At 52.4% G+C, this 25,778-nt stretch overlaps 1 protein-coding gene across 1 annotated transcript in view; it reads right to left on the bottom strand.

Moving 5' to 3' along the window:
- The window catches only part of MDN1 (midasin AAA ATPase 1), a 2,002,810-nt gene that overhangs the window by 524,587 nt on the left and 1,452,445 nt on the right, over positions 1–25,778 (bottom strand). Inside the window, exon 74 of the mRNA XM_085611158.1 lies at positions 11,095–11,251. Within this exon, the coding sequence (XP_085467284.1) occupies positions 11,095–11,251 (157 nt within the window). The remainder of the gene's footprint in view (positions 1–11,094; positions 11,252–25,778) is intronic.

The following is a 25,778-nucleotide window of genomic DNA, read 5'->3' as shown; positions in this document are numbered from 1 at the left end:
AAGGAGGATTGGGAAGTAGAAGCCTGGATAACCAGACTCTCGGGGGTGGGGTGTTGGGACAGGAAGCTGGGGTCGCCCGGAGCAGGGCGGTGGCGCCTGGCAACGTTCCTATCCACAGGAGGAACTGTGGAGGGCTTGGACCAGGTGCCCTGCAGAACGTCAGTGAGGGCCTCGTTAAACGGCAGCAGAGGCTCAGTGGAGCTTGCTGAGGTTTGAAGCACCTCAGTGAGGATGTTGGTCCTCACAGCCACGGCAGGCAACTCGAGCCCAAGGGCCTCAGCCGCCTTGCGCAGCACCACAGAAAATGCTGCACCCTCCTCCGAAGCCACGGTCGGAGGAGAAGTGAATCCAGCGTCTGGCGAGGTGTCCAGCCCGCTGGCCTCCCCCAGTTCATCTGCCCAGTCCTGAGAAAGCTGTGACTGAACAGCCAGAGGGTCCTCGAACCCCTCCCAGTCGCCCCCTTCTTCCGATTCCTGATAAACAGGAGGAATGATCGGAACCGGACTGTAGAGATGGTAGGTCTCTAGCGGCGTCGGATGCGGCGTCGGCGGACGCCGTGCCGGCGTCGGGTCCGGATGAGGGCTAAACTGGGGCGTCGGCGTCACAGGCGTCGGCGTCGGCGGCGCCGGTGACGGCGTCGGTGGTTCAGGCGTCGGCGCCGGTGGAGGAGTGACAAGGTCAACCGGCGTCGACTGGGGCCCAGGCATGGGCCCCGCGGGGACCTGCGGCGTCGAGACCGGAGTCGTCGACGGCGCCGGGGCCGGAGCCGCCGGCACGCGAGGTCGCCCAGTCGAGCCCGCGGGGCCCGAAGGCGCGCCAGCGGGCGTCGACGGCGGGGCCAGGCTCCTCATGGCCGAGAGGAAGGCACTGATCTCCGCCGGCGCCGCGTCAGCCCCAGGGACCGGAAGGTATGGGGGCGGACGCGGCACCTGCGGCTCCGCCGGAGCCGCGGGGGTGGAACCACTTGGACCCTCGGCCGAGTCGCGCGACCGGCGAGGGGAGTCCGAAGAGCGATGTCGCCTCTTGGACTTCTTTGAGTGTTTGGACTTACCCGACGACTTGGAGCCCGACGATCGATGGTGGCGTCGGCTAGGGCTCCGCGAGCGATCCTTGGACCTCCTCCTGGACCGGGATCGCGCACGACGCGGAGCCGAGTGGCGAAGCTCGAGAAGCTTGCGGGACCGCTCCCGCCTAGCCTTCGAAGTCAGGGCCTGACAGTCGTTGCACGACTCCGCGTCGTGGTCGAGGCCTAAGCAATAGAGGCACCGGCGGTGGTGATCGGTCACCGACATCAGTCGATGACAGTCTTCACAAGCCTGGAACCCAGGCATCCTACCGGCACCAGATGTCGACAGACAGGGATCAAAAATGATCAAAAAGATTTAGTCAAAAAAGACTAAAAGGGGTAGCTCTCCCGGATCTGCGCTTACTGGCGCGGAAAAAAGAAGAACTGACGTCAGCGCGCGAGGGCGGCGTCTAAGTACTCCGACGACGTCATCCCGGCGCACGACGCCGACGACGGACGCGGAGCCGCAGACGACGCCTAGCGACGCGCAAGGGGTATTGCTGACGAAAAATCTTCCGGATCCAGTCTGACGCCTGGGGATATTCTAAGGTGAGGAATCTAACTAACGTGTTTCTTTCAGATTTGTTCTGCAGCGGAGCATACCACTGTGTACCTCTGCCCCTATCCGTATGTGATAACCAAACAGGGAGCTTGGATACGGGAAGTGCGCACTAGCTCCAAGAAGATACGGCCTGTACGAACCACGGGGCATCAAGAGTAGACCATCAGGGCAGATGTAGCAGCACGTGAAAACCACTGTAAAAGGAGAAGAGCAGGGGCTGAGTCGTCGCGAAACTCTGACAGCGTTGCGTCGGGGGTGCATTGACTGTTATCTGTGTAAAGACAGACATCTCAACCACAATGGGCAAACAGGTTGCTAAGCAGCCGAAGCTGACCTTTGATCATAAGCATTCAACACGACATGCGGACTCGGAGCCAGAGACACAAGCGGAGGGCCAGCGGGATCTCAGTGCAGAAGATCAGGGAGAAGATCTGCGGACACTTATGCTGGAGATGAGGTCTAGTCTCCACAACATTGACACTAAACTGGATACCCTGACATCACAATTAGACTCTGTTAAGTCGCAGGTGTCAACGCACGAGACGCGTCTGGACACGCTGGAAAATCGTCATACTGAGTTCCATGAATTCCAGGTAGAAACTAAGGATCAGCTGCTACACATGGACAAACTACTCGGGGTTATTAGAGCTAAAAACATCGATTTGGAGGCCAGGTCAAGACGCAATAACCTCCACGTTACAGGTATTCCGGAGACGACCGCCATATCTAAAATGGAGACCTATATCGCAGATCTGCTACATGAGCTCTTAGGACCCACATCTCTCTGCGGTGTTTGTGGTGGAGAGAGCGCATAGATCGCTGGGACAAAAACCCCTTGTTGCTGCACCGCCCAGGCCTATCATTGCGAAGCTTCTGAATTATCAAGACAGGGACCTCATCCTGCGGCTAGCTAGAGAAAAGGGCATAATCACGCATAAAGGAAACATCATCTCGTTCTACCCAGACTTTAACCCAGCAGTGCAGGCGGCGAGACGAAAATTTATTCCGGCCAAACGTGTCCTTCTACAGGCGCAGATCCCATATTCTCTACTATTCCCAGCTAAACTCAAAGTATCGTTCGATGGAACTGTCCACTTCTTTACAGATGCCAAGTTGGCCTTGAAAGCATATTGGAGGAAAGAAAACCAAGGGACATCAGGAAAGCGCGGGAGCAGAAGGAGACCAGCTAAGTCATGGTTACTCTGCTATATACTCAAACTATGCCTGCGGGGTAGCTTTACTGATCAAGCGAGGACTAGACTGGAGGGAGGGGTCGTGCAGGGGGACCCGGAGGGACGCTATGTCTTGGTTCAGGGGCTCTTATGTGGCATGTCTGTGGTCGTTGTGGCTATATACGGTCCAAATGTCGACTGAAGTCTTTCACAAGGTCTGGGCGAAGATTAGGGAAACTGGTTGCAATACGATTATCTGGGGGGGGGGGGGGGGGGGGGTGGGGGGGGAGAGATGGCTTCAATGCTGTCCTTGATGATGCGCTTGACAGGAGGGGAGCTGCTCGAACATTACATCCAATGGCTAGCACTGCCCTAAAGGAGATAATGGCTGACGGAGGACTAATCGATATATGGCGGGGCAGACATGAAGCACTGAGGGAAGGTACCTGTATTTCGGATCACCGCAGTGCATGGTCCCGCTTGGAATATTGGTTGGTAACACAAGATGTGGCCATGTGGACTACAGATGTGGAACACATGCCCCGCTCTCTATCCGACCATGCTCTCTGCTTGCTGAAATTACTGATCCCGAATCTGCCCCGACAGGCCTTCGCGTGGCGCTTCCCGCCTCATGCCCTGCTTTATGATGCTTTTAAAGAAGAGGTTAGGAAAGATATCACTGATTATTTTGAGCTAAATACTGGTGGAAATCGAGACATCCCTATGGGAGGCATTTAAAGTTGTAATCAGAGGCCAATGTATAGCCCGCCAGGCAGGAGTGCTGAAGGCTATAAGAGGCACGCTCGCATCCCTGGAGACTAGTATAAAAGAACTCAAACATAAATTCTACGATACAGGCGACCAAGACATAAATGGTCTGCTGAAAACTAAGCTATTAGACTACACTGAAGAAGCGCAACGTGAGGTGAAATTCTTGGGAAAATATGCAGAGGCCAGGAGGGAAGGGGAAAGGCCGGGTAGAACGCTGGCAGGCATGCTAAGACCACCAAGATCCATGACATATATCCATGAACTACACACATCATCTGACACCACGATTAGAGGTCAGGGAACATCCTGAATGCCTTCTCCGATTTCTATTCCAACCTTTATACAGTCACTCAGGAAACATGCCCGGAGGGGATGGAATCCTTTTTGGACTCTATTGCGCTGGTATGGTTTAATAACACCCATAGGGTATATATGGAACTCCCGATAAGTTCGGAAGATGTGGCACAAGTCATAAGGAGCTTGCCACTCGACAAGGCTCCTGGCCCAGACGGATTAACCACAGCCTTTTATAAGGTGTACGCTGAGGAGTTGGGCCCTAGACTGCTAGCCGTGCATGAAGAGGCTTTGGGAGAGGGAATACTACCTGCAACCATGCGAGAGGCTCTAATAATCACATTGATAAAACCAGATAAACCGGCAGAGGAGTTGGACTCCTACAGACCTCTCTCCTTGATAAATGTAGATGTGAAAATTCTGGCCAAGTTAATTGCTAACCGGGTGCAACCGATGCTACCTTTGATAGCGCTCCCTGATCAATCGGGATTTATTCTAGGGAGATCGACCTCAAGAAACATACGTACAATTTTTTCCACTTTGTATTATCTGCACCCGGATGTTCAGGCTGCAGTGGTGTTTTTAGATGCCACTAAGGCCTTTGACACTCTCGAGTGGCCATATTTATTTGCCATATTGGGTCGGATGGGCTTTAGCCCGCTTCTCATTAAAAAGATTTGCCTGTTGTATACCATGCCCAGCGCCCGGGTCAGGGTAAACGGTTTGGTCTCAGAACCCTTCCCCATTTCACGAGGTACGAGGCAGGGATGCCCCCTTTCCCCGCTGCTGTTTGCAATAGCAATGGAGCCTTTGGCTGCTAGAATCCGGCAACATCACACGGCACGGGGTATAGGATTCAGCTCCAGGAACCTTCTCATATCTTTGTATGCAGACGATGTGACCCTCTACCTTATAAACCCGAAAGACAATCTAGACCCAGTGCTGCGTGAATTTATTCGATTTGGGGGTCTGGCTGGAATTTCGCTAAACTGGTCCAAATCGGTAATTTTTCTCCTGACGGACAATAACCGCAGGTATCTTCTGAATATCCCCTGAAGTGGGAGGCGGATTAGGTTAAGTATCTGGGGATATGGATAAGCCGAGATCTTCAAGAGATTTGGAACTTAAACTACGGGAGAGCTGTCATGTGGTTGGGAGAGAAGGTAAAGATATGGGCAAGACTACCCTTGTCACTCAAGGGGAAGATCGCTGTGGCTAAAATGGTCATATTGCCCAAATTTCAATATTTATTTGCAAACATACTGATTTCTCTCGCATCGCATTTTTTCACCACCTTAAGATCGCATCTGGTTGCGTTGGCGTGTGGACAGGCAAGAGCCTCCTGGTATATGCTGACATTACCTCTAAAGCAGGGTGGCTTGGGCGCCCCAGACATGCGTCTCAATGCGCTTAGGCCCAATTTTTACACTTCAGGATCCACCCAACTCCCTTCCAGCCCCATGTAGCGGTAGAGCAAGATGCTGTAGCGCCAGTCCCGCTAAAAGTGGCCATTTGTGTAAAAGCAAAACGCCCAAGAGGGGATGTAGATTCTGCTGGAACACTGCGTTGGGTATTGGAGGAATTGCGCAAACGGGCGGGAGTCCCGTTGCTCTATGCCCCCTCGATTTCACTGGCACAAAACCCGTTGTTGCCATGTATTGGGGACGGCATTGGCAAACTCCTAGAACAGAAACTGCACCTTCATACATTTGCTGACCTGTTTCCCGATAACACATTTATGTCCCCTCCGGTGGCAGACGAAGGACAGACTGTGCCCTTCTCTGAATTGTTTTTTTATCACAGACTGCGAACGGCATGCCGCGCACTTAGCGAGTACTTCCCGTCGGCCCCCGCTATTTTTCCTGCTTTGGAGAGCTTGGTGGGCTCCCCGTCCCCGCGTAGACTGGTCACCCCAATATACAGGCAAATGCAGAACACAGCACCAGTGGTCACACCTAAATCCCTCCAATATTGGAATAAGGACCTTCAATCTCCGCTGACTGAAGAACAGTGGAACTTTTGCTGCAGGCAGCTTACTGAGGTCTCTACAAAATATATAGGTTAAGGTTGATACATTTTAAATACTTGCACAGACTTTATAGGACACCCATCCGTCTGTATAGGATGGGGCTCAGGGGGAAAGATGAATGTTGGAGATGAAGGTATTCCCTGCCTCTTTTTTACACATAGCATGGTCCTGCCCGATGATTGAGAGCTATTGGTCCAAGATTTTCAACTTGGTGAACCAGATTGTTGGGCGATCAGATACCCCATCTCCTGAACTTGGTATACTGGGATATGTTAAGGATACTCCACCCAAATCGCAAAAAATTGCATGCTTTGCTTTTCCTTTTCGCTAAAAGACAAGTGGCGGTGTATTGGGGCAGACGAAGGGTACCTTCGATAAAGGGTTGGCTGGCTGATGTAGCTTATGGCCACACACAATTGAACACGTTCTAGGAACTAATGCCATCGACCTCCTGTCCTCGCGACATCTGGGAGCCGTTCATGCAGTGGGCTCAGACACAACAAGAGGCGGAAGTAGCTGAGCACACCTTGGGTGTGTAGTTCCAGAGGTAGATCGAGATGGTACATGGAGAATGTAAACTTAGTGTTAGACCGCTATTGTTAAGATCCTGGCAGAGGCTGAAAACAATTGAATGGGCATGTATATGACTATACGACTCTGTGGCAGCTCAATGAGGGTTCTATGTTTTAGCATCTTTGTGAGACTATGTTGCTGTGAGTAGCCACCGAAACCCAAGGGAATGTCTAAATGTGTGTACATTTCACTATAAGACTGACATGACCAAATGTTAAATATGTACATTATTGCATGACATATGACAACACCACATATACTGATATGATGTGACAACGACTGGCTTGTGTTATTGTTTGCATTGTTTTGTAATTATCGAAAATATCAATAAAAAATAAAAAGAATAAAAAAAAACCCTAGTAATCAGTTCGCAGGATGGGTGGGGCGGTAAGGAATCCATCAATAACTAATGTCTCTTACAGATATATCGTTACAGAAGTAGTAACTTGTGCATCTGAAAGAGACACGTTAGTGATAGATTCCTTACCTTAGAATAGATACCCCAGCAATACCAACCCCGGTGGTGGGTCTGCGAACAAGATAACACCAGAAAGTCACAGAGCACAGAACGGCCGAAGAAGCCGTCTCTCCGGACCTGACTGTCAAGGCAGTAGTGCTTGGTAAACGTGTGCAGCGAGGCCCACGTAGCTGCCTAACAAATATGTTGCAAGGGGACACTGCGTCCCAAGGCAGAAGTGGCTGCAGTTGCCCTGGTCGAATGGGCACACAGTCCCACAGGAGGCTCCTTCTTGGCCAAGGCTTTGATGCATAGAACGACCCACCGGGAGATGGTCCATTTGTGCACCGCCCGACCTCATTTGGCGCCCACGTAGCCAACAAAGAGCTGATCATCCACCGGAACTGCTGTGTACGCTGCAGATAGAATGCGAGCGCACGTTTTGGGTCCAGACGGTGGAGCCGTACCTCTTCCCTTGAAGGATGTGTAGGAGGAAAAAAGGTGGGCAAAGTGATGGTCTGCCCGATGTGGAAGGGTGTGACAAGCTTTGGCAAGAAAGAAGGATGTGTCCTCAGAACCACCTTGTCCAGATGAACAGAAAGGAAAGGAGGTTTGGAAGAAAGAGCCTGGCGCTCACTCACTCTCCTGGCAGAGGTGATAGCTACCAGGAAAGCAGTCTTGAGAGTAAGAAGACGCAAGGGACAGTTATTAAGGGGCTCAAAGGGAGCGCACATCAGAAAAGTAAAGACAAGATTCAAGTCCCACTGGGGCATTATGAAGGGCATAGGTGGGAACGTATGGGTAATGCCCTTAAGAAAACGGTTAACAACCGGGGACTTAAAAAGGGAAGGCTGATCTGGAAGCCGTAGAAGGCAGAGATGGCCGAAAGATAACCTTTAACAGTGTCCAGAGCAAAGCCCTGCTGGGCCAAAGAGAGAAGGAACAGAAGAACCTCAGAAAGAGGGACAGAAAGGGGATCCCCAGTCTTAGCTGTGCACCATGCCACAAATCTGTTCCACCTACAGGTGTACACCGTTTTAGTGGAGGGACGCCTGGCTGCCAGGATGATATCACAGACTTCGGGAGGAAGATCGAAAGGTGTCAACTGTCGCCGTTCAATCTCCAAGCATGGAGGTGGAGGCTGGACAGGTTCGGTGGAGGATTGTTCCCTGCTGCTGCGACAGAAGGTCCTCCCAAAGAGGCAGACGGATCGGGGGATCGATTGCCATGCTGAGTAGCTCGGGATACCATACTCTTCGAGGCCAGTCCGGAGCCACAAGAATAAATTGGGCCCGGTCGCGCCTGATCTTCTTCAGCACTCTGGGCAGAAGTGGTATACGCGGAAAGGCGTACAACAGACTGCAGCTCCACTTGCGACGAAAAGTGTCTCCGCGCAGGTGCCCCCTTGGAAATTCCAAAGCAGAACTCATGACATTGCGCGTTCTCTTCGGTGGCGAATAGATCTAATCAAGGTTCTCCCCATCGCAGAAAGAGACCTTGCGCCACGTCCAAGTTCAGACGCCACTCGTGATCCATCATGCACCGGCGGCTGAGTTCGTTAGCCCTGGCGTTCAGAGAACCTGCCAGGTGTTGAACCACCAAGGTAATGCCTTGATGTCCCAGCCATGTCCAGAGGCGCAGAGCCTCCTGACATAGGGTCCACGACCCCACCCCGTCCTGTTTGTTGCAATACCACATGGCCGTGGTGTTGTCCGTGAACACCTGCACTACATTTCCCCGGACAGAGGGAAGGAATGCCTTCAGTGCAAGCCGGATCGCCAGCAGCTCCAGAAGGGTGATATGGAGCCGGGACTCCGACTGAGACCAGAGCCCTCTGATCTCCGCCTCTCCCATGTGGCCTCCCCAACCCAGGAGGGACGCATCCGTCACTACTGTGTGCTCCGGTTGGGGAAGGGAGAGGGATCTGCCACTGACCCAATCGCGACCCGTGAACCCCCACTGCAACTGTTGTGCAGCGCCCACCGGAGATCAAGCGAGAACCCGGTAGGCTGTAACCAGGCATGGCGCCGCAACGCCACAGTCGTGGAAATCGCCCTGCCCAAGGAATCAGCCGTGTCCAGACCACACCGGATGGCAAACTTCGCCGCATACTTGCCCTCCGCAATCGCTTGTGAAAGGACGGCCTGGACCTCCTCAGAACACTGAGGCAGGACCTCTGCTACCGTATCCCACGCGGTGTGGGAGTAACGGCCCAAAAAGCAGGCGGTATTAACCGACCGCAACCCAAAGCTGGCCGAGGAGAACAGCCTCTTGCCATATTGGTCCAGCTTCTTAGAGTCCTTATCCGGCGGAGCCGTGGGAAAGGCACTCTGCGACGTCGAGGCCTGAATGACCAGGCTCTCAGGCGTGGGGTGAGTGGTCAAGAAGGCCGGGTCACCAGGCGCCGGGCGATGACGCCTATCGACGTTCTTATCCACCGGTGTCCATGAGGCCGGCCGCAACCAAGTGCCCAAGAGGACTTCGGGAAGGGCCTCATTGAAAGGGAGCAGCGGTTCAGACGACGTAGACGCTGTCTGGAGCACCTCGGTAAGGAGGTTGGTCTTAAGGGCCACCGTAGGGAGGTCGATATGGAGAGCGTCCGCAGCTCGACGCAGCACCTAGTGTAGGAAGCGCCCTCCTCCATAGTAGGTGGAGGGGAGGCAAACCCCGGGTAAGAAGACACATCAAGTTCCCCACATCTTGAAGGTCATCCACCCAATCTTGCTTGGAGTCTCACTGCTGCGCAAGGGGGTCCTCGGAGCCGTCCCAGTCCTTATCCGGCTCCGGGGTAGAAGGAGACGGCCGCTGCGGCAGGACCGGAGCCGGAGAGGGTGCCAGCAGCGCCGACCCGGAACCATATCCCAATGAGGATCTCAGGTCGGAACGAAATGGTCCGAGAACCTGGGCAGGGGCGGGATAAACGGCACCCAGTGCGGCACCTGTGGCGGAGCCAGGGGCGGCGCTGGGGCTGAAGCCAAGGGCAGCGTCGGGACCGAAGCCAGCAGCGTTGCACCGTGTGGCGCCAGGGGCCGGAGCCGCGGGCGCTGGATCCAGTGGCTCCGGGGCCAGCGTTGGAGCTGGTGCCGCCAGGTCAACAGGATCTGGACACGGGACCGCAGGGCCTGCAGGCGCGCTGGCGGGAGCCCGAGGCCTAAACAGGCGGTCCAAGGCAGCAAGAAACTCTTGCCGCCTCTGTTCGGGAGTTGCAGACGGACCCGGGTATAGCGGTTAGGCCGCGGGACTCCCAGGCTCCAGAGGAGCCGCAGGGGCGGAGCCCCTGTCCCCCTCATTCACACCCAGGGAGCAACGGGGGGACATCGGAGAGCGAACACTCTTCTTCGACTTCTTCTTATGGCGTCGCTTACCGGAATCTGAAGGTGAAGACTTAGAGTTCGAGGAGCAACGGCTCCGCGAGCGGTCCCACGAACGGCCCCTAGACACAGGAGCGGCAGTGAGAGGAGTGCCGGACCTCCAGCAACTTCCGGCGCCGCTCCTGCAAGGCCTTCGGGTCGATGGCACGGCAGTCCCGACAATCCCGAGTCATGGCCGGTCTCCAGGCAGTAGAGTCACACATCATGGAGGTCCTGCCACCACCAATTACGGCGGCACGACCCACAAGACTTAAAGCCGGGAGACAAGAGGAGGAGACAAAAGTCTCAAAAAAGTGGTCCAAAATTGACCGGGGTACGTGCTCAATCCGGATTTGCGCTTTCGGCGTGGAAAATGAAAGAACTGACGTCAGCGTGCATGGGTGGCGCCTAAGTAGTCTCCGTGACGTCATCCCGGCGCGCACGACGCCAGTGACGGGCGCGGAGCCGCACGGCGCCACCTACTGGCGCGCAGGGGTACTGCAAAGCAGAAGACTTTCTGGATCCAGACTGATGCCTGGGGAATATTCTAAGGTAAGGAATCTATTACTAACGTGTCTCTTTCAGATACACTGTGTTAATCTTAGATTAAATGTGCACTGTTACAGTCAAGTTGCAGTCTACAACTGTAGAACTGTCCATACGGATTCCAAAGCCTTATTGAACTAGACAGTATTTCACTCACTATCCTACAAGGTATGGAACACTCTCACTAACACCAAATTTTAATTTCTAAGCCACCTATGTCATTTAAGCAAAACATTTTCTCAAACTAGTGGAAGCAAAGGGGGTCAGAACTAACCTGTAAACTCGTCAAGGTTGTTCACTAAATCAGGAATTGGATTATTTTTCATAAATCTGGTGCAGAGTTTCTTCATTCTTCTGATGAGCTTTGGCAGACGATGCTGAAGAGATTCTTCTGCAAAACCAGATGTTTGACTTTCTCCTGCAAACGCATCCTGGCAAAAAGGCACAAATGAGTTGTACACAAACAGACCAATGCAATAACCACGTAATATCAAATAACCTCATATGTTTTAGATGGTCTGTGATAAAACATAATAATGCAATACATTGTTACTTACCAAGATGTAACATGGAGGATGCAGAAACTATCGCACAAGTTACTACTTGTGTAATGATATATCTATAAGAGACATTAGTTAGTGATCGATTCCTTACCTTAGACTATCCCCAGGCGTCAGACTGGATCCGGAAAGTTTTGCTAGAAGCACTCCTGCGTGTCAGTGGGTCGCGTTGTGCGGCTCTGCGTCCGTCGCTGGCGTCGTAAGCACCGAGATGTCACGGAGACTACTTAGGCGCCACCCATACGCGCTATCAGATCTGTACATGACTTTCCGCGCCAGGAACGCAGAGCCATGCAAGAAACTGACCACTGGTGCCAAGAAACTAGGGCCCTGAAAGGGAGGACCTTAACCCTAGAAATCAGTTCGCAGAAAGGGGAGGATAGGTGGGGCGGTAAGGAATCTATCACTAACTAATGTCTCTTACAGATATATCGTTACACAAGTAGTAACTTGTGCATCTAAAAGAGACACGTTAGTGATAGATTCCTTACCTTAGAATAGATACCCCAGCAATACCAACCCCGGTGGTGGTTCTGCGAATAGATAGCATCAGAAAGTCACGGAGAACAGAACGGCCAAAGAAGCCGTCTCTCCGGACCTGACTGTCAAGGCACTAATGCTTGGTAAACGTGTGCAGCGAAGCCCAAGTAGTTGCCTGACAAATGACCTGCAAGGGAACACCGCGTCCCAAGGCAGTAGCAGCTGCCGTCGCCCCGGTAGAATGGGCTTGCAGTCCCACAGGAGGCTCCTTCTTAGCCAACGAGTAACAGGCCTTGATGCAGAGAACGACCCACCGAGAGATGGTCCGCTTGTGCACAGCTCGACCTCTTTTGGCGCCCATGTAGCCAACAAAGAGCTGGTCATCCACCCGGAACTGTTGTGTGCGCTGCAGGTAGAACGAGAGCGCATGTTTTGGGTCCAGACGGTGGAGCCTCTCTTCCTCTTTCGAAGGATACGGAGGCAGAAAGAAGGTGGGCAAAGTCATGGTCTGCCTGATGCGGAAGGGCGTGCAACCTTTGGCAAAAAAGAATGACACCTTGTCCGGATGAACAGAAAGGAAAGGAGGTTTAGAAGAAAGAGCCTGGAGCTAACTCACTCTTCTGGCAGAGGTGAGAGCTACCAGGAAAGCTGTCTTGAGAGTGAGAAGGCGTAAAGGACAGGTATGAAGGGGGTCAAAAAGAGCACACATCAGATAGGTCAAGAAAAGATTTAAGTCCCATTGAGGCATTATGAAAGGCACAGGAGGAAACGTGTGCGTAATGCCTTTCAGGACACGGTTAACAACCGGGGACTTAAAGAGAGTAGGCTGATCTGGAAGCCTTAGAAAGGCGGAGATGACCGAAAGATAACCTTTGATAGTGCCCAGAGCAGAGCCCTGCTGGGCCAAGGATAGTAGGAACAGAAGGACCTCAGAAAGAGGGGCAGAAAGGGGATCCACAGACTTTGCTGTGCACCATGCCACAAACTTGCTCCACCTGCAGGCGTATCCCGTCTTAGTGGAGGGACGCCTGGCTGCCGGAATGACATCACAGACTTCGGGAGGAAGATCGAAAGCTGTCAACTGTCGCCGCTCAATCTCCACGCATGGAGGTGGAGGCTGGACAGGTTCGGGTGGAGGACTGTCCCCTGCTGCTGCGACAGAGGATCCTCCCGAAGAGGCAGACTGATCGGGGGATCGATCGCCATGCTGAGTAGCTCGGGATCCCAGTATCCTCTTGCCCAATCCGGAGCCACAAGGATGACTTGGGCCCGGTCGTGCTGAAACTTCTACAGCACTCTGGGCAGAAGTGGTATAAGCGGAAAGGCGTACAACAGACCGCAACTCCACTCGCGACGAAAAGTGTCACTGAGCGAGTGCCGCCTTGGAAATTCCAACACGCAGAAGTGATGACATTGCGCGTTCTGGTCGGTGGCGGATAGATCTAACCAATGCTCTCCCCACTGCAGAAAGAGACCTTGCGCCACCTCCGAGTGAAGACGCCATTCGTGATCCATCAAGCACCGGCTGCTGAGCTTGTCCACCCTGGCGTTCAGAGAACCTGCGAGGTGTTGAACAACCAAGGTAATGCCTTCATGTTCCAGCATGTCCGGAGGCGCAGAGCCTCCTGACATAGGGTCCACGACCCCACCCCGCCCTGTTTGGTGCAATACCACATGGGGGTGGTGTTGTCCGTGAACACCTGCACCACACTTCCCTGGACAAATGCCTTCAGTACAAGTCGGATCGCCCGAAGCTCCAAAAGGTTGATATGGAGCCGGGACTCCACTGGAGACCAGAGTCCTCTGATCTCCGCCTCTCCCAAGTGGCCTCCCCATCCCACGAGGGACGCATCCGTAACCACTGTGTGCTCTGGTTGGGGAAGGGAGAGGGATCTACCATTGACCCAATCACGATTCGTGAGCCACCACTGCCATTGACGTGCAGTGCCCTCTGAGATCTGGACATGATCGGACAGGTTGCCGGGATTCTGCACCCACGAGAACTTCAGGTCCCACTGCAGAGCCCGCATATGCTATCTGGCATGTTGCACTAGCAGGATGCAGGAGGCCCAGGACCCGGAGGGTCATCCTGACAAACCCGGGATAGAGGCTGAAAGATCGGAATCATAGCCTGAATATGTTATGTTATAGTAAACTTAAACCGCGCACTGATACTCAAGTGTCCTGGCGCGAAAATTAAAGGCGATCCGATGTGACCGGCTTTAGCACAACTCTGGAAATAGGAAAGTTTTCAATTGTTTTTTAAAGAATCTGAGATCTTGGATATTCCGTAGCTCCTGAGGCAGAGCGTTCCAAGCCATAGCTGTTTTGACTGATAGAGACTGGTCCCCTACGGAAGCGTGGAATCGACATTTGTCGGTGAGTAGCTGACCGCAACACTCTATTCGGAGCATAAAAGGCAAATCGCATCCAAATGTACATGGGGCCAGAATCATGCAGCGCTCTATGCGCCAGAGTAAGAGCTTTAAATTGCACTCTCTGGGCAACAGACAGCCAATGCAGGTCGCGTGAAAACATTTTTTACGCTGACTCTTCCAGAGATGTTAAACAGAAGTCTGGCAGCGGCATTCTGTATAGTCTGTAGTATTTTTAGTAGGTATCCCGGTATCCCCACATACAGGCCATTTGCATAGTTGAGGCGGGAGAGGATAAGAGCACGAACAACCATTCCCTTAGCTGACTGCGGCAGCAGCAGAAGTAAGCTTCTTAAAGACTTAAGGATACCGAAGCACATTCCAGAGAGTTTCTTAATTTGATGGGTAAACCGTAAGTCCTCTTCAAACCAGACCCCCAGATTTTTAGCTGGGGCACCCTCAGAATTCGGACGAGGAAAGTCAGGAGGCTATAGAGATTCTCTAAAGGTGGATGGAAAATGGCCATACAATAGGACCTCGGACTTGTCCTCGTTACATTTCAGTTGGGCGGAGGCCAACCACCTGAACACTGCAGAGAGGCAGTTCTGGGCAGTCTCTGTTGACAAATCAGAGTCCTTCCCTGTAAAAAGAAGCTGGATGCCATCCGCATATGCAATTATTTTTGCATCTAACTCCTCTGCCAAAAAGATCAGAGGAGTCAGGTAGATATTAAAAAGTAAAGGGCTCAAGGTGGAGCTCTGCGGGAAATCAGTAGACAACTTCTTGGCAGTGGAGGAGAAGGGAGGCATCCATACCTGCTGGGTCCGATCCTCCAGAAAAGATTTCATCCAATCCCAGGCTTGGCCAACAATACCGATAGTAGAAAGGCGAGTAAGAAGCAGTTGGTGGGTACCGTATCGAAGGCGGCAGAGAGGTCAAGTAAAACCAGGGCTGCTCCCGGACTCGCTGCTCGGGAGGATAAACCCGAAACCGCGTTGAATCCAGAACCGCTCCGATGAAGGGGAGCTGCTGAGAGGGACTCAGGTGCGACTTAGGCACGTTGATGGAGAACCCCAGCAAATGCAGGAGGTCGGCCGTAGTCTAAAGGTGGGAGACGACTGCCTGGGGAGAGCCCGCCTTCAACAACCAGTCGTCCAGGTAGGGGAAGACTGACACCCCTGACCTGCGCAGATGAGCTGCGACCACTGCCATCACTTTCGTTAACACCCGAGGGGCGCTGGTAAGGTCGAAGGGGAGCACAGTAAACTGAAAATGCTCCTGGCCTACCGTGAACCGCAGGTAACGCCGGTGGGCCAGCAGGACAGGGATGTGAAAATACGCGTCCTGTAAGTCCAACGCTACCATCCAGTCTCCAGGGTCGAGGGCAGCCAAGACCTGAGCCAGAGTCAGCATTTTTAACTTCTCCTTCCGGAGGAAGCGGCTGACGTTCCGGAGGTCCAAGATGGGACGCAGACACCTTTTGTCCTTCTTGGGGACAAGAAAGTAGTGGGAATAACAACCACTCCCTACTTCCGGCCCAGGAACGCACTCGATGGCCCCCTTGGCCAAGAGGGTCGTAACTTCCTGCTGGCGAGTTGCCAAGTGTTCCCCCGACATTTGGTGGTACCGAGGTGGCATGGCTGGACTGAAAGGGAAGGGAGTAACCCTTGCAGATGATCTGCAACACCCACTTGTCCGATGTGATAGCCTGCCAGTGGGGGAGGTGATTGCAGATCCTGCCACCCACTGGCGTGGGGTGCTCCACAAAGCTCGGATTAGGGAGGTAGAAGCAGCGGGGACGGAGGTGGACAGACCCCCATGCGGGTTCCCAGACCCGCCCCTGCGGAAGCCGCCCCGAGGCTTGCTGAAGGAATGTGCCTGGGCGCCCCTGCTGTGGCCATGAAAGGAACGAAAACCAGGGGTGGCTGGGCTTTTAGTGGAAAGACCTAAGGACTTGGCTGTAGCCCGCGAGTCTTTAAAACGCTCCAGCGCACTGTCGGCTTTATCGCCAAACAGGCAGGTGCCATCAAAGGGCATGTCCATGAGTGAGCTTTGTACATCTGGCGAGAACACGGTAGATCTCAACCAGGCGTGGCGAAGAAGCGCCACAGTCATAGAAATTGCTCTACCTAGTGAGTCCACGGTGTCCAAACCACACCGAATGGCTAACTTAGCCGCATCTTTACCCTCGGCAACAGCTTGAGACAGCACAGCTTGGGCCTCTTCAGGACACTGAGGCAACACCTGTGCAACGGCATCCCACACCGCGTGGGAATAGCGGCCCAAGAGGCATGCGGTGTTTACCGACCGCAGCCCTAAGCTGGCCGAAGAGAACAACCGCTTCCCAAACTGGTCCAGCTGTTTAGAGTCCTTATCTGGAGGGGCCGTGGGAAAGGCACTCTAGGACGTCGAAGCCTGGATGATCAGGCTCTCGGGCATAGGATGAGTGGTCAGAAAGGCAGGGTCATCCGGTGCCGGGCGATGACGCTTGGCGACATTCTTATCCACCGGGGCCTCTGTGGCTGCCCAGTAAGACGTCAGTTAGGGCGTCGTAAAAAGGCAGCAGGGGCTCCGACAAAGTGGACGCCGTCTGGAGCACCTCAGTGAGGAGATTAGTCTTTAGAGCCACTGTAGGGAGATCAAGGTGGAGGACCTCAGCGGCCCGACGGAGCACTATTGTGAATGAAGCGCCCTCCTCCATGGTAGGCGGTCGAGAGGCAAACCCCGGGTTAGAGGAGAGATCAAGGCCGCCGGCCTCCTCTAACTTGTCCGCCCAGTCCTGCTCGGTGTCACACTGGCGAGCCAGAGGGTCCTCGGACCCCTCCCAGTCGTCCTCCACCTCTGCCGTATGTGGGACAGACTGCGGCGGCAGGGCAGGGACCGGGGAAGGAACAAACGGCACCGGGAACGGTGCCAGACGAGGCCGAACCGGCACCGTGTCCCAATGCAGATCCCAGGTAGGGACAGAATTGTCCGAGAACCTGGGCAGGGGCGTAACAAATGGCATCCACTGCGGCACCGGAGGCGGAGCCGAGGGCGGCGTGGGACCTTGTGGCGCCGAGGTCGGAGCAAGCGGCGCAGGATCCTGTGGCGGCCCGACAGGATTCTGACACGTGACCGGGGGCCCAAGGGCACGCCTGCGGGAGCCTGAGGCCTTAACAGGCGGTCCATGGTAGCAAGAAATTCTTGCACCAGTGCGGGAGTCGCCGACGGACCCGGGTAAGGTGGGTAGGCCGCGGGAATCCCAGGCTCCGCAGGGGCCGCAGTGGCAGAACCCCTGTCCCCCTCGTCCGCATCCAGGGACCGACGGGGGACGTCGGAGAGTTACAACGCTTTTTTAACTTCTTTTTGTGTCATCTCTTACCCGAATCCGAGGGAGAAGACTTGGAGCCTGAGGAGTGATGATTGTGGCCCCAAGAGCGTTCACTGGAGCGGCCCCTGAATGGCGCTGGGACGAGTGCCGGACCTCAAACAGCTTCCAGCGCCGCTCCCTCAAGGCCTTCGGGGCCATGGCCAAACAGTCTATACAGGCCCGGGAGTCGTGGTCGCTCTCCAGGCAGTAGACACAGACGTCGTGGCGGTCCGCCACCGACATATTGCGACGGCTGGCCCCATAAGACTTAAAACCAGACATCCCTACGTTCACTAGAGTAGACTCAAACTTACAAAAGACAAAAAGTCTCAAAAAGATAGTCATAAAGTGACTAAGGTACGTGCTCTAACCAGATCTGCGCTTACTGGCACAGAAAAAGAAAGAACTGACGTCAGCGTGCATGGGTGGCGCCTAAGTAGTCTCCGTGACGTCATCTCGGCACTTACGACGCCAGCGACGGATGCAGTGCCGCACGACGCCACCTACCGACGCGCAGGGGTACTGCGGACGAAAAACTTTTCCGGATCCAGTCTGACGCCTGGGGATTTTCTAAGGTAAGGAATCTATCACTAACGTGTCTCTTTCAGATATTCAACTTCAGCCCAGGCTGATATTTCCAGATCATTGTCCAACAGGAAATATACAGGCAAGTTGGGGGACTGCCACTCTCTTTAGGCCAGTGACCCCTCCCCAGCTGAGATGGAATATAGCCATGGGATGATCCGTCTTGATACCATCAATGTTGGTCACCTGGTACTTAAACTCAGGTAAAAGCTGTTGAGGGGGGACTAGCTTCCCTGTCACCATGGTGACACTAGCCCCTGTGTCCTTGAAGGCCAACGCCTTCTGACCATTGATTAGTGGCTCCTGTCTGTACTTGCCCAAGGAATTGGGGCGGACAGTAAAAGTGGCATGCCACCATCACAGACTGAGGAGGCCTGTGAGGGGGACCTTTCTAAATGATGGTCCACCTCAGTTCCCCATGAGAACCCACCTAACTTTTTGGGTGCACTACTACCAACTGGGGGAGTACTACTTGTAGTACCAGGAGGAGTGGTAGTATTGCTAGGAGGAACATTTTCCTTATTGCTGACCCTTGGACAAAGGGGATCATTTTTCCAGTGTACTGGCTTTTTACAGACATGGCAATAAGGTTTCTTTTCAGGGGAGGAAGGAGTATGGGATCCACCCCCAGAATAGGAGTTTTGGGCCCTGTAGTGGATTTATCTGTTGATTTATCCCCACCTTTCTCTTGGGTCTTGGAAGAATCTTTCTTCTGGTCACCACCCTGATTCTTTGGCTTTACGCTGGTTCTGACCCATTTGTCTGCCTTCATTCCCAATTCTTGGGAAGAGGTCAGAGTCCACCAGGTACTTGTGTAAAAGCTGGTTTTGACAATTATTAAGGATCTGCTCCCTCATAATCAAAATTGTACAATCCTAAAAAGTCATGCACCTTGCTGCCATGTATCGAATCTTCCAGAGCCTTAGTAGCACCATCTACAAAGTCAACCCAGTCTTGAGTCTGTGCCTTTTGGGTATCTCTGAACTTTAACCTGTATTGTTCAGTGGTTAAGCCAAACCCATCAATCAGAGCACTCTTCAAGACTGTATAATTATCAGCATTCTCTTCTCTAACAGTGAGGAGCTTGTCTCTACCTTTGTCTGCAAAGGAGAGCCACAAGATTGCTGCCCACTGCTCCCGAGGGACCCTCTGCACTTTACAGGCCCTCTCCAGTGCAGTTATCCATTTGTGGATGCCATCCCCACTCTGGTAGGGAGGGACAATCTTGTTCAGGATCCTATGGTCATGAGTATGTTCTCTACTTCTAGGGACACAGTTGCTGCCACCATGGGGCTCTAGCCCCAAGTTTTTAGAAGCTCTCTGAAGCTCCAGGGATTCCCTATCTAAGACCTATTGCTCTCTCTTGATTCTGAGTTTCGCTCTCTCAAACTCAAGCAGTTGGCACTTTTTCTCATAAGAGGACTCCATTTTATGAGAAGAAGTCGTAAGTGAAATAGAGATCCCTACAGAAGTACCAGAATGATTAGATTCCTGAGAAGGAGATCTTGATCTTCTTGGTAAATTGTTAACCCTTCCAGGTGGGGTAAAGAGAGGACCACTGAGGCCTTCTCCCTCACCTTCAGGAAGGATTGTCCAGGTTATAATCATCTTGATCCTCCTGGCCAGCATCAGAGTCCAGGTCATAGAGGTTTTCACCTCCTGACCTTTCCTCTTCTGCTGTCCCACCCAACTTGCCTGCCTAATCAGACCCTGGGGTCTTTCTGACGTCATCTAAAAGCAAAGCCTCTTTGAGGCGTTGAGTTCTGGGGTTTTTCACAGTCTTCAGTTTCCTAGCTGTACACATACTCCTCAATTCTTGGAATGTGATATGGTCATACTTAGTGGTCAGAGCCCCACTGGCTTCTGCCCTAGAAGACATACTAGTGTTGTGTGGTGTTGCACCTACTTAACCTAGTGGGAACTACTAAACTCTCTTGAGTTGGAGAAAAGGTGTGCCAGACCCTTGGCTTACCAAACTCTAAGTTCAGTAGAACTTACTTTTCTAGTTGTGATTATATGTACCTATAGTGGTTTTCAGTTATTCACTCAATAAGATTATCTGGTAAAGCATTAGCAAGTTTGAATCCCACCGCTGCCACCAATGTGAGAAGTTGCCCTGGTATATGCTGTCCACTAGTTAAAGTGGGCACCTTGCACCAGTCCAAACGACCCTTATTGATGATTAGGTTAAAGACAACCTTTAATGAAAGCTATCCTAGTGGTAGCTATGGAGAGCCGCCTTCAGGCTAAGTCTCAAAGGAATGTAAAGCAGCTTGGTTTACCAGATTATAACCTCCTGAATGACCAAATGAAAGGAGAGCCACACAAGGTATATATATATAAAATATATGTATTTATTTCTAAACACTCTCTACTAACCTCTTTATGAGATTAGAGAACAAGGCACACACTATTACAGTACTAGAACAACAGTAAATAGCACAATACACAGTGGGCCCCAGGGTGAGACCAAAACACGACTTACTTATCTTCGGTAACGATGTATCTGGTAGAGACGATTCTAGCCGCAGATTCCGTCACGTAGAATTATCCCCAGGCGTGAGACTGGATCCGGAACTTTTTTTGCCACAGCAACCCTGCGCGCCGGGGGCAGGGCGACATCACGCGACTCCGTCCAGGCGTCGTCCGCGTACGTGACGTCAGCGAGGTCACATAAGACCCGCCCCGGTGCGCCTACGTCAGTTTTCTTCAGAGAACTTTTCCGCACCACAACGTGGAACTACCAGATAAAAAACTGTGGTAGCATGGGAACAGAGTGCGAAGAGCAGAAAAATTGGAAAGAAACGTTGACTAACAACACCACCAGAGTAGTGCCAACACCGCAGAACCCAAGGGCAGGGAAAGAAGAAAGAAGAACAAGTAGAAACCTGCGCAGTCACCCTGCCAGCACATAGACAACCTCCCATCGCTGTGCCCCGGAGGCAAAAACATGTGTAAAAGTCATGGCACACGTAGGAAACCCACTCCCCCCATCCTGAGCAAGGAATGGGTCCAGTCCCAAGACAGACCGGGACAACAAACCTCCAAGTCACCCCAACCTAGAGGGCAACCACCCACAAAGGACAAGGGCAAGACAAGGCCAGATGACCCTTAACGAGAGGATAGCAATGGAAGGGAGGGAGGACAGGGATAGAAAGCAATCCCCACCCAAACCTGGAGTAGCCAGAGCAGCAGAGCACCAGAGCACTGGAACCCCATCCTCCAAATGACCAAAAGAGGAATGAACCGCCCCCAGATGGACCCACCCGTCAAGAACAAGGAAGGCACTCACAGGACACACAGCCCCCCCACCGGGAGGCAAGTACCAAAGACCAACCCAAGGACCCTTGCAGAATAGGGGAGGAAGGGCGGGCCGTGAAGGAATCTGAGGCTAGAATCGTCTCTACCAGATACATAGTTACCGAAGGTAGTAACTCGTACATCTGATAGAGACTACTAGCCGAAGATTCCTTCACCTAGAATAGATACCCTAGCAATACCCCCTGGGAAGGAGGGTCTGCGAAGAAACCCACCAGCCAATGCAGAACAAAGGGCCCCACAGGGGACCAGATCTGTGGACCAGGTAGAACCTCGCCCCTGCCAGGCCAAGGGAACCCCCACAAGCAGGACCCCACCAACCCCAAGGGGATGTAGGAGGAAAAGAAAGCTGAAGAGGTTCGTACACTCACAGCCGAGGAACCATGGGCAAGGACTGAGAGGCCGAAGCACCCCACTCCCCCACAAGGCAACATAGCTTCCGCCCAATGCCAAGACAAGGAAAATCGGAAGAAAAAGAAGAAGCCTAGAGGGCCCAAGGAAACTAGGGAAAAGAAGGAGAACCCACTCCAGATGGAGAGCAGCCTGCCAGCTAGAACAGCGCCGGCAGTCAAAGCCAGAAGCAAGAAGAACAGCCGGAGGCCCCAGGAAGGCCGAGTAGGCGACGCCCGGCATGGGAGACACAGGATCATCCCAGACCTCAGGACAGGAGGAGGGAGAGGAGGAGAGGCCTGGGCCACCACTACGAGTGGCCGCGCACACGATCTCAGGAAGCAAAAGCAACTTACCTAAACGCCATGGAGAACAGGCACCAGAAGGCGACCAGAACCCTCTAGCAGAGCGCAAGCCACATTACAGCTACCACTACCCCACATAGGGTACGTTAAGTCCCAAGATATGGGAACCCTCTTTGGAAGAACTTCCGTAGCAGAGGAAAAAACAAAAGAGCCACGGGGAAAAAAACACCCCTGCTGAAGGCTTGACAAGCAGCCCAAGCAAAGCAGAAAGCCGAATCTCAGGGCCAAGTCTGCGCAACAACTCCTGCAGAACCCACACACAATCGACACAAGGGCCGTCCAGCAGCCAACAATGCCAAAGTCCCAAGGAAGGACGTAAACAGCCAGAAAACACACTCCACAGCCAGAACAGCCGGCCTAAGAAGGCCCAGAATCAACCCAACTCAGACGTGACTGAGGAGGGGACGGAGGAGGAGGACGGAGCCTTGCCAAGAGGCTTTGGATGGCCGAGTCGGCCGGGGCATGGAACAACAGGCTGCCATCAAACGGAAGGTCGATGAGTCGCTCCCGAATATTCTCAGGGAATACTCTATCCCGAAGCCAAGCATGGCGACGGAGAGCGACCGAGGAAGCCATGGCCCCGGCCCAGCACCTATGAGAAGGCAGTCAGACTGCACTTCCGGCCAACTCCTTGTTGGGCAGTTAGCGCTCTAGTCGGCAACATAAAAGGATGAAAGGCACGACGCGCAGCGGACGCGCCTGTGAAGGATAAATCTCGCAGGCAGACCTTTGACAAGAGACGACGTGAGCGCCTGGTAAAGGGCTCCGTTTTTGTGAAATCTATCCTGTTTTTATTTGTTTTAATCGTATCCTGCTTTAATATAATTAATCCAATTGAAATAACGTGCACAGACATCTGTTTAGTTTTGCTGGTTCACTGTACCTGTATCTGCCACGAAATCCTTGCAGCGCTGTAGGTGCCTCCCCGGTCCACCGCGGAACGTTCCGATCGTGTGGAGGGAGCAACACCCACCGGAAGGCAGTCAGTCTGCACTTCCGGCCAATTCCTTGTTGGGCAGTTAGCGCTCTAGTCGGCAGCATAAAAGGATGAAAGGCACGACGCGCAGCGGACGCGCCTGTGAATGATAAATCTCGCAGGCAGACCTTTGACAAGAGACGACGTGAGCGCCTGGTAAAGGGCTCAGTTTTTGTGAAATGTATCCTGTTTTTATTTGTTTTAATCGTATCCTGTTTTAATATAATTAATCCAATTGAAATAACGTGCACAGACATCTGTTTAGTTTTGCTGATTCACTGTACCTGTATCTGCCACGAAATCTTTGCAGCGCTGTAGGTGCCTCCCCGGTCCACCGCGGAACGTTCCGATCGTGTTGAGGGAGCAACACCCACCGGAAGGCAGTCAGACTGCACTTCCGGCCAATTCCTTGTTGGGCAGTTAGCGCTCTAGTCGGCAGCATAAAAGGATGAAAGGCACGACGCGCAGCGGACGCGCCTGTGAATGATGTGGTCGTCGCCAGTGGCCAGAACCCCTGATAGTGCTAGCCCTAATTGGGATTTAAATATCCCTGCACTTAAGAAATATTCAAATGATTAACTCAGAGACATTAGATCCCGGGGTCATTTTAGTAATCCCCCCACTCGTTCGTGCTTACTCTCAGCAACCCTCGAAGGCACGGTCTCATGTAGACACTGTATATTCCAATGCTCAGTACAAAATGTAACCGCTATTAAGGTATTGCATTCTCAACAAAAGTCCCTAAACCGGATACATCAACATACTAGAACCTGGAATTGCTACCTGGCTAATGTGCGTTCACGACCCAAACATGCCATCAATATTTGGGACCTGCTATCTTCTACCCTCTCCCACATTGGGTTCTTAACAGAGACTTGGACGAAGTCCCATTCTAATCCTGACATGGTCATCGCTCTCCCAGAGGGTTATAGCATCCAAAGACAAGACAGGCCTCTCAGAACAGGTGCAGGACTGGCAATCATATTTAAGGATCCTATTAAAATAGTTATTATTGAACAATATTGTACTGACATGATGGAGATATTGGTTTTCAGAGCAGACATACATCCTCAATTATGCTGGAAAGGCGCCTTGGTCTATCGACCCCCGGGGCCCTTATCCAACTTTTCATGTCGTCTACTGGAAATAATTTCTCCACATGTAATCTCTACCAATAATTTCCTACTATTAGGGGATTTCAATGTTCAGGGGGAAAATCTTGATAACAAGGAAACATTCTCCTTGTTAGCTGACTTATCCACACTAAACCTAAGGAAGATCAACACCGATTCCACCCATCAGGCTGGACATATGCTTTATCTCATTCTAACCAATTCCCTGAACATCCTCTATAATACCACGACCCCCCCTCGAACGGTCTGATCACTATTTAGTGGATTTCTCGGTTCAGGGTAAACAAGAATTGATCGGTTTCAAAAGCAGACCCACCAGAGAATTTAGGCAGTGGCATAAAATCACACCTCAATCCTTTCAGGATTCCTTCATCCCTCCCCGTTATGGAGAATCAGATGGTATGGAGGAACAATTAGCATCCTTGAATAACAATCTTATGGCTGCTATCAATCATTTAGCCCCTTCCAAATCACAACTAAACCCCCTCAAACGCACGCAGGCCCCTTGGTACTCGTCCAATCTGAAAACAGAAAAATGCCTTTGTAGAAAGCTAGAACGAACCCGGCGCCTTTCACATGATCCCGCTGATAAAGATCAATTCAGAAGAGCCCTGGCAGCTTATCATAAAAATCTGAAGCTCGCTCGAAAACTATATATAGCCACTCAGATTGATAATGCCGAAAATTCCTCCCGCACGCTCTACCAAATATTAAACACTTTCACTAACCCCAAAGCATGCAATACCGATGGACCTCCCTCACAAATCCTCTGTGATAATATTGCAAATCATCTAGCTCATAAAATTGAAAAAATATATCCAAAAATCACTTCGACTTCCGTGCCTTGCCCTAGTCCGCACATTAAACTAACTCCCGTTAAGGCGGCCTTACAATCCCTAGATACCTTTCCTGCCTGTACCAGCACCGAAGTAGACGCTCTTTTAAGGAGCACTAAATCAGGCTCGCCTTTAGACCCTATGACCGCAAAAATCGTGGCCACTCTGTCTACTACTCTGGCCAGTCCTATTTGTTCTATCCTTAATAGATCTTTGGATGGAGGTGTTCGCACAGCTGAATGGAAGGCAGCTCAGGTTGTTCCCATAAGGAAAAACTCGAAGCTGCCACAAGAAGACATTACCAACTACCGACCCATTTCGCTGCTTCCCCTGTATAGTAAGCTTCTCGAAAAACATATTAATAAACATCCCTCCGAGTTCATTGAAACCACTCACTGCCTAGATCAATCACAGTCTGGATTTCGCCGGAAACACAACACAGAAACAACATTAGTGGAGGTCACAGACAACATCCGAATGGCAGCTGACAACGGTCGGGCAGTGATGCTGGTCCTGCTCGACCTGTCAGCTGCCTTCGACACCATATCCCATCAGGTTCTTATCACCCGCCTTAAAGATATAGGTGTT

Source organism: Triturus cristatus, chromosome 6 (assembly GCF_964204655.1).
Source record: "Triturus cristatus chromosome 6, aTriCri1.1, whole genome shotgun sequence".
NCBI classification, from domain to species: Eukaryota; Metazoa; Chordata; class Amphibia; order Caudata; family Salamandridae; genus Triturus; species Triturus cristatus.
Note: the sequence above shows the minus strand (reverse complement) of the source record. Positions and strands in the feature narration are given on the sequence as shown.